The following is a 14,802-nucleotide window of genomic DNA, read 5'->3' as shown; positions in this document are numbered from 1 at the left end:
TAATTGTTACAAATGTATTTGAGTTATTTCATTTGCCTGAGTCACCTGCCTGGCACAGCGCACCCATAAACACCTGTTTTCACCTGGCATCCTCATGACATGCCATAGATGTAAAGAGCTTGAAATAATAAAATTGTAACTGCAGTGGAATGAGATTACATCAGGTCCAGGGAGTCCAATGTGAACCTAACCATGATAATAAATGGATGGATGGATACATAAATTGATGGATATGAAGTTGCAGTGAACTCTGTGTAAATGTCTTTTGGGGGCAGTAACTATATATATTTTAATCCTGTAAAGTACGATTTCAGAGCTCAGATTCATTAGCTGAGCCCCTCCACAGAGAGCTACCAAAGCAGACCTTTGCTTCATGGTATTTCTCGCCTAGATCGTGCCCTTTAGCTGACGCCATGACCCAGCCCGGTGTCTGTAGGGCTGATGTCATAGCAGTTCACATTTGAATCTCCTTTGCAAGCTCCTTTCCTTGTTGCTGAGGCAGAGGTTTGCAACAGCATGTAAACTCAGAAGGGAAAGTCCAAACTTCTTCTATTCCTATTGGTCTGGTAGCAGGGCGATTTCCCCCCCGTGACATATTGTGACAGTGCTTCAGAAAGACGTAAATTTAACCACTTAACCTACTTATCTTTCCAAAAAAAGTATGCCATAAAAACGTCCATGGACATTGAAGGGGGGAACAAGGTTCTGACTTTCTGTGTGCAGGTCGATGCAGATTATTGGAAATATTTCAGAAATCAGGCCAGGGCAGTGCAGTGTGGAATCTGCAGTGTTAAAATTGTAGATCTGGGACCTTTCCTTATATGTGACTCATAACCAAACCTGAGGCACCAGTGCTGAGGTGCTTCTTCTCTCCCCTTTCAGTGTGCATCCAGTCTTTCTCTTCCCATGGCCCTGGCTCCCCCCTCCCGACCCCTGCCCCCCCAAGCCCTCGCACTGTGTCCTGGAGTTCCTCGCACACAGCCTGTTCTGAAAAATTATTCCCCAATAAATCAAGTCCCCAGCTCCCCTACCTGCGAATATCAAACCCCACACCAGCTCTGTGCCTAATTGATGTCTGTAGACAAGCGTCGCCATCCCAGTGGGTCCCCCACATCAACGTCGGAGCCCCCGACACCAGGAAGGGTCAGGCGGTGGTCACGACCCCCCCCACCCCCCGTGTAACATTGATTTATCAGGCTGAGAAAGTGGATAGTTCTGTACTTACACAGCGAGACCTCATGCCCCCCCCCTCCTTTCAAACACACAGTGGCCTCCCATCCCTACACACCCCCTCTGCTCTCCATCCCCCCCCTCCGTCTGCTCAGGTTACACGGCCTCTTCCTCCTAGGCTAATAGCCTGTGCTGATGCCGTCCGACAGGGCAGCTCAGGCTGTGCCGAGTTTCTGCTCCGGTCCTCCATTGGTCTCCGAGCTTTCATAAAGACGTCAGAACATGTTCGTGCCCTGATCCGTGCTTCGTTCATGGCGACACATCTGACAGCATCTCCCGCTGAGGTCCCCAGACCGAAGCCTTTAGCATACATGAGTCCCCTGGAGAATCTCATTCACAGGAGTCTGATGGGTGACATCTGAGTGCCACCCTCTGCATGGACGTTACCCGAGGTAACGAGGTCTTCTGGGTTTCTCATTGCAGGGGAATCCCTACTACGTCCAGGTGTCTGCATACAACATGAAAGGATGGGGTCCTGCCCAGATGTCTGTCCCCGCCTGCGCAGTCCCATCCAGTAAGCGCACCGCCCTCACCCTGCCTGGGGGGGTCCTGCCTCAGCATGTCACGTCACCGCCAGTGATAATGTCGGGGGTAACTCTGACATTCAGGCTGCCGGAGCTTACGTCTGCATTTAGGACGTCTCGGTGTCTTAGCGGGCAGCTCTGAGATTCACTGGGGGGGCCAGGTTCTTATTTTTAGACAGTGTAGGCTTCGGAACTCAGTGTAGGGGACCTCGCCGGCTCCTCTGGGTCGCGCAAGCAACTCGGCCCCGATGACGGTGCAGGGCTGTGGTCCAGGGGAATCCGAGGCAGTCCTGTCATGGCGTAAGACGAGCGCACCACTGACACGCCCCCTTGGCCAGTCGGTCTCACCTTCGGCCCACGGAGGCAGACAGCGAGCCGCGCCAGCTCCTGCAGTGGTAAAAATACCCGCGGGCACGGAGCCCCGGGCTTCCTGCGAATGCCTGCCTCCTCTACATCAACAAACAGGATGGGAGTGTGGCCCCGGGGCCACCGGGGAATGCCAGCAGGGCCCGGCCAGGCCGCACTGCCGCGTAGGCGCTCTTGCGACCCGGGACAGAGGACCCCCTCATCTCAATATGTCAGTGTGTACCGGGCCTGGGCGGAGTGAGCTCCGCCAGGAGTCCTGCTGGGTCGAGCCACCACTCCTGGCGACAGCGCTCCCTGGAAAGGTGACAGGTGGGCAGAGTTTCAGCGCTGGTGGCGCCGCCGAGGGCCAGGGCACGGACGTCACGGGTTGTAACCGTAGCTACAAGCTGGAGGAGCCTGGAATGAGGTCAGCAATCTCATGGCGCTAAGTCGTCCACCAGCAGCTGAGGTGTTGAGTGGACGGGATGGCGCCGTCCTCCACGATCATTGTGGTGGTCCAGCGATTGCACAACAATCCCAACCTGCATCTCGCTCCCGTGTGAGGAAGGTCATGCACTCCTGCATCTTCGAGGAGATCGACAATCTAAAAACAAAAGAGGGCCGGTACACTGTGGAGAGGGGAGTAGCAGTGAAGGTCCTGCACGTGATGGTCACCCTGATGCATTACAGGGGTGACGTCAGAAGCACAGCCTGAAAGGTCATCGACCCTGTGAGTGTCCGATGGAAGGTGAAGAATAACAGCACTATGGGATCATGTTGTAAAATGTTACCCTGGAGTGCACTGAGCAGTGGTATGTGTCTGTGTGTGTGTCTGTGTCTGGTGGGGGGGGGGCTTTTTTTCCATACGCTAATTTCAATTTCTATGTTTGTGCTTTCCTTTTCTGCTACTGCTGGAAACATTTCCATGTCTGTGAGCTTGTAGTGGACAGAGACAGTGAAGTCTTTCTGGCCGACAGCAAACACAGTAAAGAGCCTGGTTGTCCCGGCCGGAACAAGAGCCTATGGAGGAATAGGGGTGCAGCTTTCATAAACTGCCCCAGGGCTCAACATCCAAGATGGCTCATCTTCCCCTGGGCTTGGTGCTCAGTGCTGGGCTCTAATATTGGTCCCCATGCAGCTCCTCCACCAAGTAACCGAGCCAGCGCTGTTGAGGGAATCCAAGGATTATTGCTAGTTGCTGTGCTATTGACTTTCTCTTAATTCCCAGGCGTGTATCAGATATACATCCTCACAAGTTAATGACACTGGGTAAAGTCGTGGTTGAAGTGTAAACGTGTAACCGGCAAGTTAGAATCCCATGAGGGGAATCGTTAACGCAAAGAACTAGTGATTTCCATCAACGTTCTTGATCATCCATTTCACGAGTATCCGTGCAAGAGTCTTCTTGTGTTTTAGACAGTGCCCGTGTTCCATCAGGCTGGCGAGAGGTCGACGGACGAGCACCACGCCAGAGAGGTCAGAAGGAGGCGCTGGACCAGCTGCTGGGCCAGATAAAGGAAGCCCATAGACACTGTGTTTGCCACGGTGAGATAAACACCCACCCGCCTGCTTCGCCTCCTTGGCAGCCATCACATGACAACAAATCCCATTGTAGTCCGGAGTTTCCCTAGACGTGTTCAAATAGCAGGCGGTTTTATTTTTGCCAGATTTTTCTGGAGACGTATTTCATAGCTATCGTGCAGCTAATCAGCCCGTGGTCAGATTCATGGCTCTGCACGCTCAGCCTGGGTCTTTCTGCAACTGGACCAGCACCCCAGGGACTTTCAAACATAAGAGTGTAGAGCCAGAAGTCCATGACAGAGAAACAGAGTTAGTGGTGAAAAATTGCTTTTTTTTTCTCTCTCCCTCAACAAGATGGAGAAATGGGATTTTGTCGCCATTGTTGTTTTGAACGGACGGCCTGGCGTTTCGGGAGCATGCTGACAGAGCGTCAGTGTCGCGTGGCCCACGAGCGGATAATGGCCCCCTTTCAGGCGGGCACAGAGTCGGCGAGCACGGCTCCGATTCACAAACGGTAGCTGGGACCCTCTGCTCAGGGTCATGTTTGTTGTTCTTGTAGAAACGGAGCATTTAGTTTCAGAGGTATAAATTGACACTGACTGGAGGGGCGGTTCCCTTACAAACTCCGGCACTTCTGTCTGCCTCTCCGTGGGCCCAGTGCCCCCTCTCTCTCAAAACACTATTAATTAAAGTGTGAAAGGGGCCTTCATCAACACTGTGACCCCAGCAGTGGACCTACCTGTCTGTCTTACTCAGCGTCGAGGGGGGGTGGTGGGGTGCCGCCTGGCCTGGTTCTGCCCGACTAAATGAGCTCAGCTTTTTCTTGTTATTTTAGTGTCCCGTGAAAAGAAAATTAGTTCATTCCCTTAAACGTAGGATTTATTGATTCAAGTGCCACAGATCGGGGAGCCCAGACAAGATCCCTTCCTGGCTTTGGGGACAGGCGGTCTATAATGAATTGCCTGGCACATTATCCCCCCTCCCAAAATAAATAAATCCCCTTGTCGGAGGCAGCTGACCTCCCAGGGTCAGGGGGTGTTTTCAGCATCGTTTTGCCCTGACACCTACGGCCAGAGAGAGTCAAATGTCCCTCCACCCTGCAAACTGTCTCCTGGTCAAGGGGACTAAGATACAAAGGTGGCATCAAGGGGTGTGGGGTGGCAGGGTGGACAGAAGGGAGAGCGCAGGCTCCTGTTGGGCCTCTTCGATGCTGCTCCGTGATGCTTGGATTCTCGTGACGGCTCCAGCAGATGAGAATGGTGGCCTCACGGTGAACGCAGTCCATTTCTGCTGGCTCCAGGCCGGGGGGGGGGGGGGGGGGGCATTTCTCTCAACCCCCCCCCCTATGTACAAATGGCCAGTGTGCATGTGCATGTGTTTTTCTCTGTGCTGTGGATGAATGAAGCCATTTGTCTCAGGACCCTTGTGTTGGTTGTGTGATACTGGCAGGTATATTACTTGTCTGTTTTTTTTTTGGGGCGGGGGGGGGGCAGGGGGGGTTAATCTTCACTTGTATTGTAACCCCTTTCGGGTCTCTTCTGACCTCAGAGCAGTGCAAGGCCCCCCCACACGTGAGGAAGCACTCCGTCTCCAAAAGCTTACGACACCTTTTCCAGCCCACAAGCAAATTTGTGAAAAACCTGAAACGGTGAGTGCATCCCTTCATCGTCTGTCCCTCCTACCTTGGCGCACAGTTTCTTTGTCATGTCACTTTAAGATGATGTCATAATCACCTTATGACATCATAATCACCAAATGTCCATTGACTTTCCTGAAGAACCGGGGTCCAGCTGAGTGGTGGCTCTTGCTGATCAGCTCAACCTGATTGCGGGCCTATGGCTGACACCCCCCCCCCCCCCACCGCTAAATCAGCCATGCAGCCTCGTGGTTGTGGTTTTCCGTATCACCTTTTATAGTCCGACCACAGGGCGTTTTACTGGGCATACTTTGAAATGTGATTAGGAGCACAGAGTGCAAGGCAAACAGGAGAGCCCCTGAACTCAAAATAAGTCCTCTAGCTCCGCCTCCACATCACTGAACGCTACGAACGCCAGAGTGTGCAGTGTCACTGTTTATCTCGCAAATTCTTGGCTTCTTTCTTCCTCCCTTGAGTTTACCGTGATTCAGTAATATTTCTTATTCTGCACCTTCATCTCTCTTGCATTTTTACAGAAAACTCTCCAGTAGCTCAATAGCTCATCTGAGAATGAAGCTTATCTCAGTTTTCCCTCTTCTGTGTGTATATTATTCCTTAATCACATGATGAATACTAATGAGTCTGCTGTCTGTCTCTCAGAGGGCTGTACTTGACCGTAGTGTTCTACAGAGATGACAGCATCGTGGTCACTGCTGAGGACCAGATCCCCATTGTGGAGGTTGAAGATTCCTACTCCAGTTTGCTGGTGCAGGACTTCCTGTGGTTCACCAAGGTGAGCCATTTATAAACACTAATGTTGCGACTAAGACCTTAAATGCAGAATTAATGCATGCATTTATTCACTGATAATCCAACAATTTTCATCTGTCTTAGATTTAGAGTGCACTAGATTTAATCCAGCTTTCTACATTAGTTGTTACTGAAACTGGTAGTTGATTGGGGTGGTGTGTGGTTCAGTGGGTTAATCCTCAGTGTGAACCAGCCATTTCCTTTTACTAGGTGACACGCCCAGAATAATAATAATACTGATACTGAGGTACTGTGTGTTTTGTGCACCCTGCTGCTCCCCAGCTGGCCTCCTTGTGGGAGGAGATCCCCTGGCTGCAGCAGTGCCTGAGTCCCTCCCAGTCCTCCTGCTCCTGTGCTCTGCAGACTCGCCTCAAGATGCTGCAGACGGTATCCCAGCTCCAGGTAGCACCATGAATCCACCAACGCCTGAGGCTCCATCCCAGAATCCTTCCCGGCCACTGATCTCCGCTGTGCCTTCCGCAGGGCATGCTGGGGACCCAGGACCTAGGCCAGGTATACTTCGAGCCCATCAAGGACAAGCATGGCAATGCTCTGCTGGTGACCCTGCGGGACCTGAGCTCGGGGCCCAGTCTGGACGGCATGCGCTGGACGCAGCTCTGCAGGCTCCAGCTTCAGCGCAAATCCATCTCGTCCCCCGAAGAGCCTACAGCCCTGGACATGCTGCTCATCACGCTGCACGTGGGTCTCGCCTCCCACTGCTGTGCTGCCCCTCACCATACTTCTGTAGGAAGGTTCTGTATATAGGTGGTCCTTGCACAGAGTACTACTGCTGGGCCCCTCTGCTTTGAGGAACATGCTCCCCACAGCCTACAGCATGCCGCTCGCTGCCAGCCATAACTATTGTCAACCGGCTCCAGATCCGTGAATCCATGGTCAAAAGGCTGCTATTTTTTAAGCGGTATGGTTTTTCAGTCCTCTGACACTGGCTTGGCTGCCACAGTAGACACATGGCCTCCGTGGACACAAGCCAGTGCATTATACAGTAACTGAGGCCGCGGTGTGCAAAATCCCTCTGTCAGCTAAATGGGGATCTTGCAGGGGAAATGAGTGTTCATTAGCAATGAACTTTAGGGGGGAGAGAGAGCCGGAGAATGCGAGGCGCCTGCGAGCTACGCGTCGTGACTGTACGTTGTGTTCCTCTGTGGCTCCCCGCAACACAGGCGAAAAAAAACCTCGAGAATTTGCCGGCTTCTTGCAAATTTCATGCATTGAAATTAAGTTTCGGAGATCGACCCACTGGATTTAGGTTTCTGTTTAAAATTTGAATGCAAGAACAATGTGAATTGAACTAGTAATGAGTCGCCTTCTAGGACGTCGCTGAAAGTTACATTCGGAAGCTGCCGTCTGTCTCGCTCTCCTTCCACTGCATCAACATCGGTCCTGGTGTATTTCTGTACCTTTTCAGTACATTTTATTTAATTTTACAACAATCTCTTTACATATAAAGAACGGAGGTTGGTTGTAATATCTGAAACATCGTTACTCTTCACACTGTTTTCAAAGCTATGTCCGGTTTCCAGATTCTCAGATATCTTTCGGGCAGTGAGGTATCCATTCGCAGTTACTTACAGGGTTACTGTGGGCCAGGAGCTTATCCCAGGAAACACTTGACATGGGACACCCAGGACGGAATGTCACACACCCCAATTCACCTAACAAATCTTTCTGGAGCATGGGAGGAAAGCAGGGAATCCAGGAAAATCCCACACAAACATCGGGAGACCCTCCAAACTCCACACACACACGCACCCCACCCCCCAAACTAAAATGCATGAGCCGACGACACTGCACACTGCACACTGCACACTGCCCTGCTGCCCCACCCTTCTCGGTGATATATAATCCTACAGCATATTACTTGACATATAGCTGACTGGACTTGAAATGTATAGTTGAATTTAAGCTGCGTTGTATCTCTTGTGTTTGGATCATAACGTGAATGTAATTCTGTTTTTGATCTGTGTAGCTTTTCCGGAATATCATAATTAATTATATTCCTTGTACTTTCATAATGCGCACGAAAATCAGGAAGCAGCTTCTCAGTATTTACATAATTACATTCATTTATTTAACCAACGGCCTTATCCTGAAGGAGTTACGTGACAACTACAAATTTTTTATTAAAGTTTTGATTCTCAGCCCTTGTAGACGAACAGAAAGGCAGACATTACTTTTATACAGCACAGTCACTCCTTTAATGTTATAATAATAAGAGGTGGTCATTTTGCATTATGAAGTCAGAAAGACTAAACATTTAATATAAATATTACAGCTAAGGTACTCTGGTTTAGTCTGGTCTGGTCACTTTTATGTTATTGCCAAAAAGAATGAAAGGTCCGGGAAGGTGATTTATTGTGTTTAGTCTTGAACCTTTTATGCCTTGCCTAGGTATTGTTCTGTATATGTATTTTTGGCATTTATTCATTTTACAATAGTGAGTCAGAATATCATATTGACAAATACAGAGTGCGGGAAGTACTCAGTAATTACCTTCTGGGGCTGCATTCAGAGCCTTTTGGCTGTTCATTATCTGTGTCCACTCCTTCCTCTTGGTGAGGAGAGGATCTGATTGGCTCAGCTCTGGGTTCCACAGGAGAAGCTGGCCTATCACCGGAGGAGCAGGAAGCTGCTATCGCCCGGCCTCTACCTGGGCTACCTGAAGCTTTGCAGCACGGTGGACCAGATCCGGGTGCTGGTGCCTCAGAAGCTGCCCAACGTGCTGAGCCACGTCAAGGTCCGGGACAATAGCAACGTGTCCAGGTAGGACATATGCGTCCACAGCCCAGCTGCAGCTGTAGGCGGATTTGCTGCTGGATTGCTGGATTAAGGTCTATATCACTTGCGAAACATTAGTAGGCTTGTTTCAGCCCATAGGTTACAGAGATCATTTTGTATGTGAAGTTGAGAAGTTTCTTGTGTTAGATACATGCATGGATGTACCTGCGAGTGCCGCTTGTGTCTCCCCCAGAGAGGAGTGGCAGTGGTTCCAAGCGGTCAGATGCCTGGAGGAGGCCCTGGAGATGGACCAGGATGTCCAGAGTGGTCCTCATCAGTTTCTTCAGGACCTGCGGAGTGCTTGCAAAGAGCTCATGTCTCACATCAACATCCCAGTCAGCCAGGTGGGAGCCCCGCCCCAGACAGGACAGCAGGCAGGCGGGTGGCTCAGAACAGACGGCCAGTTGGTGCACATGCATTTCCATCCCATCTTATTTCCCTGCCTGTAATACTCCAGCTTGGAGTTCATTATCTGCACTTTCCATGCCTGTGCATTTCTGCCAAGCACTGCAATAAAATGTGGTACAAATATCAAAATAATGGCACTAATTCGCCAATTAAGGGAGGAGCTTGATGCCAAAGGTTGACTAAATGGTCTCCATATCATTACGTTATATGGTCCAAACGCAAACGCCAACATCAGCTCATATTGCTCCTTGCCCTCTTTCCAAGGCATCAGAGTTCCGAATCTACAGCCAGGAGGTGCTTGAGGTCGGTGAGAAGGTCTCCTTTCTCCTGCTGCTGCCCCCTTCAGATGACGTGTGCACCGCCCCAGGGCAGAACAATCCCTTCTCTCCCCGCACTGGCTTCCTTACCTTACCGCTTCAGATATTTGAGCTGGGTGAGCGCATAACTTCTTTCCGCTAATTCAGCTGCTCACGTTTTCCAAATATAGTTGCGTCCGTGCATTGCATTCATAGCAGAGACTCATGAGGTGCCATTTAAGCAGGACATATCATGTCTCTAATGCTAGAATCTCGTAGCTAGTGACCTCATTTCCTGTTGGTGTTGGTTCCGCCTCTTTGGATCTTTCCCGACTCGTCATGACCCATGGTCCCATGTCAACGTTTCCCATCTCAGTCCACTTCGACACCTACCGGCCGAGCTTCATTGGGCAGTACTGCCGGGTGTCGGCGCTGCTGGAGCTCGAGTCACTGATGTCCCAGCAGACCCTGAGGGAGGCCTTCTCCGAATCTGAGCTGCTGGAAGCCAAGCAGAAGCACCAGCAGGTCCAGGAGCACATCCAGGTGAGGGTGGGGGTGGGTTGCTTCTACAAGTGCTGAAAACACGCCCCAACTTACCAGCCAGAGGGGGGGGGGGGGGGGGGTTCAGACTCAGGGTCTTAACGGTCTGCTGACTGTCAGCCATCATGTTCATCTGATCCCATTTGTAGAGCATGACATGCAGTCCATCCAACTTCCAATCCATCCCAGGCAGTGCAGGAGATCCCACACAGATACAGTATATGCAACTTAAAGATACTAGTTCACCTTATGGCATGTCTTAGGACCGAGTAGGACCCAGAGTACCCAGAGGCAGCCCACACACCCTGGGCAGTATACACAAGCTCAGTGTTGGGGAAGTTACTCACAAACGTAAACCATTACAGACAGGTGGATAGTTCATGTCCAGAAAGTACAAATCCAGGCCAAGGTTTTTTTTCAGCCAACCAGTTGAATACGAAGAGTCACAGAGTACTCAGCTGGTTGGTTGAAATAAAACCTTGGTCTGGATTTACCCTTTCTGGACCTGAACTTTTTACCTCTGTCTGCAATGGTTTACGTTTGTGAGTAACTTCCTCAACGCTGCGTACGCTCCATACACACAGAGTGGATGCAGGATTCAAACCCCCAGCCCCAATTATTTCAGACGAGATTTAACCTAACTGTGCTCACACCCTCTGTGATGCTTACATATATCTACAAAAAATTACATTTTACCTTTGGGGCACAAAACGCTGCAGCCAGAATCAAGAGCAGAAACACGCAAAAACCACATTTTCCCCCGTTAATAATGAATATTTAAGTGAAAACTGACATACACGTGGCTCTCTGATGCCTGCGTTTAACACGCTGCCCCCCATAGAGTGAAAGAATGTGAACTTGGCAGTATGGACTGTATATGTAGACATCAGGCATATATGAACCCCCCCACAGCAAATGGAGGAGTTGTGGAGGGAAGCTCGCTGGATCATGGATGCCCTGCAGTACGCCCGCTACAAGCAGCCCTCGGGGGGGATATCTCTGGCCTGGATTATTGATTTCTCCCGGGACGTGGTTCCAGAGAAGCCCCGTTCCACGTCATCCCAGCTGGACTACCTGCCCTCCCCCGTGCCATCACCGGAGACTGGCCGCAAACTTAACTCCGGTGAGACCCTCGGAACGGGCCGGCATCTGCGAGCCGGCCGATTTGCTGGAATTTGGCCTGGTTTGGTTTCCTGCCCAGAAGCAGCAGCTCTTGTGTCCCGCAGAACTCCACGGGCTGTCGGATGAGGAGGGCTCCTCGGAGGTCTTCCTGACGACGGACAGCGACTACGACTCCAGCCGCGCCCAGAGCCCCCGTGAGCTCGACCTGCTACCCTCCTCCCCACGCTCCTCGGCCGCCGAGCCACGGCCTTTCCCGCACGAGGGCTTTGGCGGGGGGGCCCTGAGGGGGTCCACGCCAGATGTGCTGCAGGCCTCGGAGCCCGGGCCGCCGGAGCACGTGGAGCGGCGGCGTGCAGCCGAGCTCTTCGACAGTGACTTCATCCTGCCAAGCCGGCAGATTGAGCTGCTGCGCATCACCGAGAAGAAGCAGGCCTTCTGTGTGCGTACCAGCAGCCTGGAGTTCCCCCCGGTGTCCGCCACCTCCCCTCCCACCGCGTCCCCCCAGCACCGACGGCACCAGCACTCCTCCGTGGACCGCTGCTGTCCCCCTGAGTGTCGCCCTCGGCCAGCCCCGACCCGCACGCTGTCAGAGGACAGCGGCTCACAGAGGAGCTCAGCACCTTCGCCAGGCGTCTGCAGGAAGCCGTGTCACATCACCCTCCGTGTGTATCCACAGTACCGCACCGGGCTGCCCAAAGAAACCAGCGTCAAGGTCCGTGTCCAAAAACCTAAACAACATTTATCAATATTGCTTAATTTCTGCAGAAAATTGAGATGAAACTGCCAATGACCTAAAGTCAGGCTTCCTCATGTCACGACACTGGGAACCAAAACACACTCAGTCTTCATTTTGTTCAGTTCCCAAAAGTCCATAGAAATTTCCTCGAGAACAGATTGAGTTCTGTAAATTTACTTTTTAATTACTTGATACTTAGACTTTATTGATCATTTTGGAGGGGAAATCCATTTGGTCCAGCAGCAGGTATACAGATATAAAAAAAAGTTACAGAAAGAAAAGAGGTATAAAAAAATGAATGAAACAATCTAAATATTAACAGTTTACGACAGACCTATAACGTTACTTTCAGTGTAGTAACTACTTATGTTTGGAATACATTTAGCAAATTGTGGTACCAGATTCTTATAAAATGCATTTCCTTTAAAGCCAGCGTGCCCAGTCACACTGACAGTGGTCCACAGGTTTAGTTTTGGGCTATTTTAGGGTGATTATGGGGTTTTATCTTGATCCAGGGCTCAGGGCTGATAAAGACGCTTCCCTGATTTATACCTGCCTGGCAGCTACACATTTCCTCCGTCCAGCCAGTGCAGCCTGGATCCTCTCGCGCCCAGCTCAGCCCTGTTACTCAGCATGTCAGACAATTACCGCAGGTGTCGGTCAGGGCTGCTCTTTCTTATTTACTGCATCGATGAGGCCAGAGACACTCTTGGTTATTAAAAGCCACCCACCTCCCCTGCCGCCCACAGCTACGCGTGACCCCCCGCACCTCGGCCGGGGAGATGGTACGCCTGGTGGTGCAGGAGATGAATGAGGTATCGCGCCGGCTGCTGGGCTCCCCGGAGCGCTGCGTCTACCGCGACGAGCAGTTGGAGCACTTCGGCCTGGTGCTGCTGCTGGAGGACAGGGAGAAGTGGCTGCAGGACGACTTCCGGCCCCTGGAGTTGCAGAACCCCTGGCTACGTGGCAAGCTCTGCGTGCGTGTCAAGGAGTACTCGCCGCTGGCGCTGCAGTGTAGCCGTGCCACCACGGTGTGAGAGGGGGCGCCGACGAGCAGCAGGCTCGTACCACTATGCCCAGGCCAGAGGGGGGTCCTCTCTATGTGTTTAGTCATTTCCACGCACACTGCACAGACAGAGTGACTGTATATCTGTCTTTTTGTACATGCTGCTGTGAAATGAATCCACCCCCACCTCCCAAGGATATACTTTGTGAAGACCCTTTTAATTTCGCCAAATGGAAAAATTATCACTTTTTCTGTAAGACCTTGAAAACTTGAAAAGGGAATGTGACAATGTGTGATAATGTGACAGCAGCCTTCACATGAAGTTAGGAAAGTGGTATTCCTTCTGTTCTGCTAGAGATAATGCTTAAATCATTTCAAGAAGTGCTGGCAAGTGGAGATCTCTTGATGCAAGCTCCAAAACCTCCCCAGCATGCCGCTGGGGCTGGTGTTGTTGTAGTAAACGCGCTGGTCGGCGGCTTGAAGGGGGGGTGAAGGATCCAAGCGAGCCTCCCCTCCACGATAGCCAGGAAGATGTCAGGCGCGTCCCTTGCTCATGTGTGAGGTAGTGAGGGGCCATGATGGAGGGCAAGACTCTAGGAAGAACTGAAAAGGGAAGCAGTGGTCTTCTAAGAGATGTTCTCTTCTGCGTCAGAGCAGCTTGTGAACTTTGAGAAGTCTTCAGACATTGACAGTGTCGTACGGTGCTGTGTTTGCAGCCCAGAGCTGCCCAGTGTTTTGTGTTTCACTCACCAGTGGTGTTCCAGTGGCACCAGTATCAGACTTACTTCACTCTAGTTCCCGTCCTTCCCTCCCCCCACCGGAATGGAATGGCTAAGACTGGAAGATCCACCTCTGAGTTGTACTGTTTTGTTTTCTTAACTTCCAGAAGAGTTGTGTTAACTTGTGTTGGTTTGGTAGGAGTTATCGCACAAACTACTGATGTTTATTTGTAATAGATGAGTCTTGGTTTCTCTGGCATATTGTTTTTATTATTATAATAGCAGGATTTAGTGTCATCTCTTACTTATGCTTATACACTCACAGTAATTGGAGACATTTGCTGTTTTCCATGGTTAGCATGAAGTTAAGTCACAGGCCAAACGTAACATCTTCACATTAACAGCTAAGACTTTCAGCCGTTTACTTACAAATACCCTCACAGGCTCAGATGGAAGGCTTTGTCTTAGCTCGAGCTTGACTGGTAGATACACTGGGCAAATTCATGAAGGAGACGTAAGGTCATTTTTTAAAAATCTATTTTTATTGAACAATAAATGAATATAACAAAAGGCTGCAGTCACTGTGATGGTTTTTATGGGACACATCTTACAGGAAGCCTTACATCTTACACATTCTTATTTTTAGCAGTGTCAGAAATATCCGGAATTCTTGTGTTTCTTTTGACACTTCCTGTGCCGGAGACGGATCCCAGAGTCCTACTGTGACTCGCTTGCAGCCCACGGGGCTCAGTCACCTAACGACGCTTCGTGTTTCATATATTAATGTGCCTCTGCATCGTCTCCCTGTTTCAGTTACAGAGTGATAAATGCGTGTCTGGCCAGCGTGACTCTTTACTAGCTGGATTCAGAGGAGGAAGGTTGGAAAAAAATGTCTTGTTTTTAAAAACAAACTACACCTTCCACATAACACTGATGTCATTGGAGACATTCATGAACCTGCGGTTTGAAGTGTGAATGATAATACTGTCAATATTTGTTGTTGACTATGTAGTGTGGCGCCTCGTAATCGGAGGATTTTTGGTTCAAGTCCCATGGAGGGCCCTGCTGTGCTTTGCCTGAACAATCTGAAATATTGTGCCATGTAAGAGAGTA

The 14,802-nt window shown here is 50.6% G+C and overlaps 1 protein-coding gene across 2 annotated transcripts in view; it reads left to right on the top strand.

Annotated features, from left to right (window-relative positions):
- The window catches only part of LOC125742804 (ankyrin repeat and fibronectin type-III domain-containing protein 1), a 234,256-nt gene extending 219,706 nt beyond the window's left edge, over positions 1 to 14,550 (top strand). For both annotated transcript variants that reach the window (XM_049015164.1, XM_049015165.1), the window contains 13 exons: positions 1,654 to 1,744; positions 3,537 to 3,644; positions 5,169 to 5,268; positions 5,917 to 6,049; positions 6,349 to 6,468; positions 6,550 to 6,765; positions 8,681 to 8,847; positions 9,056 to 9,206; positions 9,535 to 9,703; positions 9,943 to 10,109; positions 11,019 to 11,229; positions 11,333 to 11,940; positions 12,714 to 14,550. In XM_049015164.1, the coding sequence (XP_048871121.1) occupies positions 1,654 to 1,744; positions 3,537 to 3,644; positions 5,169 to 5,268; positions 5,917 to 6,049; positions 6,349 to 6,468; positions 6,550 to 6,765; positions 8,681 to 8,847; positions 9,056 to 9,206; positions 9,535 to 9,703; positions 9,943 to 10,109; positions 11,019 to 11,229; positions 11,333 to 11,940; positions 12,714 to 13,001 (2,529 nt within the window). In that variant the 3' untranslated portion in view covers positions 13,002 to 14,550. The remainder of the gene's footprint in view (positions 1 to 1,653; positions 1,745 to 3,536; positions 3,645 to 5,168; positions 5,269 to 5,916; positions 6,050 to 6,348; positions 6,469 to 6,549; positions 6,766 to 8,680; positions 8,848 to 9,055; positions 9,207 to 9,534; positions 9,704 to 9,942; positions 10,110 to 11,018; positions 11,230 to 11,332; positions 11,941 to 12,713) is intronic.
- Positions 14,551 to 14,802: the final 252 nt, after the last annotated feature.

This window comes from Brienomyrus brachyistius, chromosome 5 (assembly GCF_023856365.1).
Source record: "Brienomyrus brachyistius isolate T26 chromosome 5, BBRACH_0.4, whole genome shotgun sequence".
Lineage (NCBI taxonomy): Eukaryota > Metazoa > Chordata > Actinopteri > Osteoglossiformes > Mormyridae > Brienomyrus > Brienomyrus brachyistius.
The sequence above is the reverse complement of the archived record's forward strand: the minus strand, read 5'-3'. Positions and strand labels throughout refer to the sequence as shown.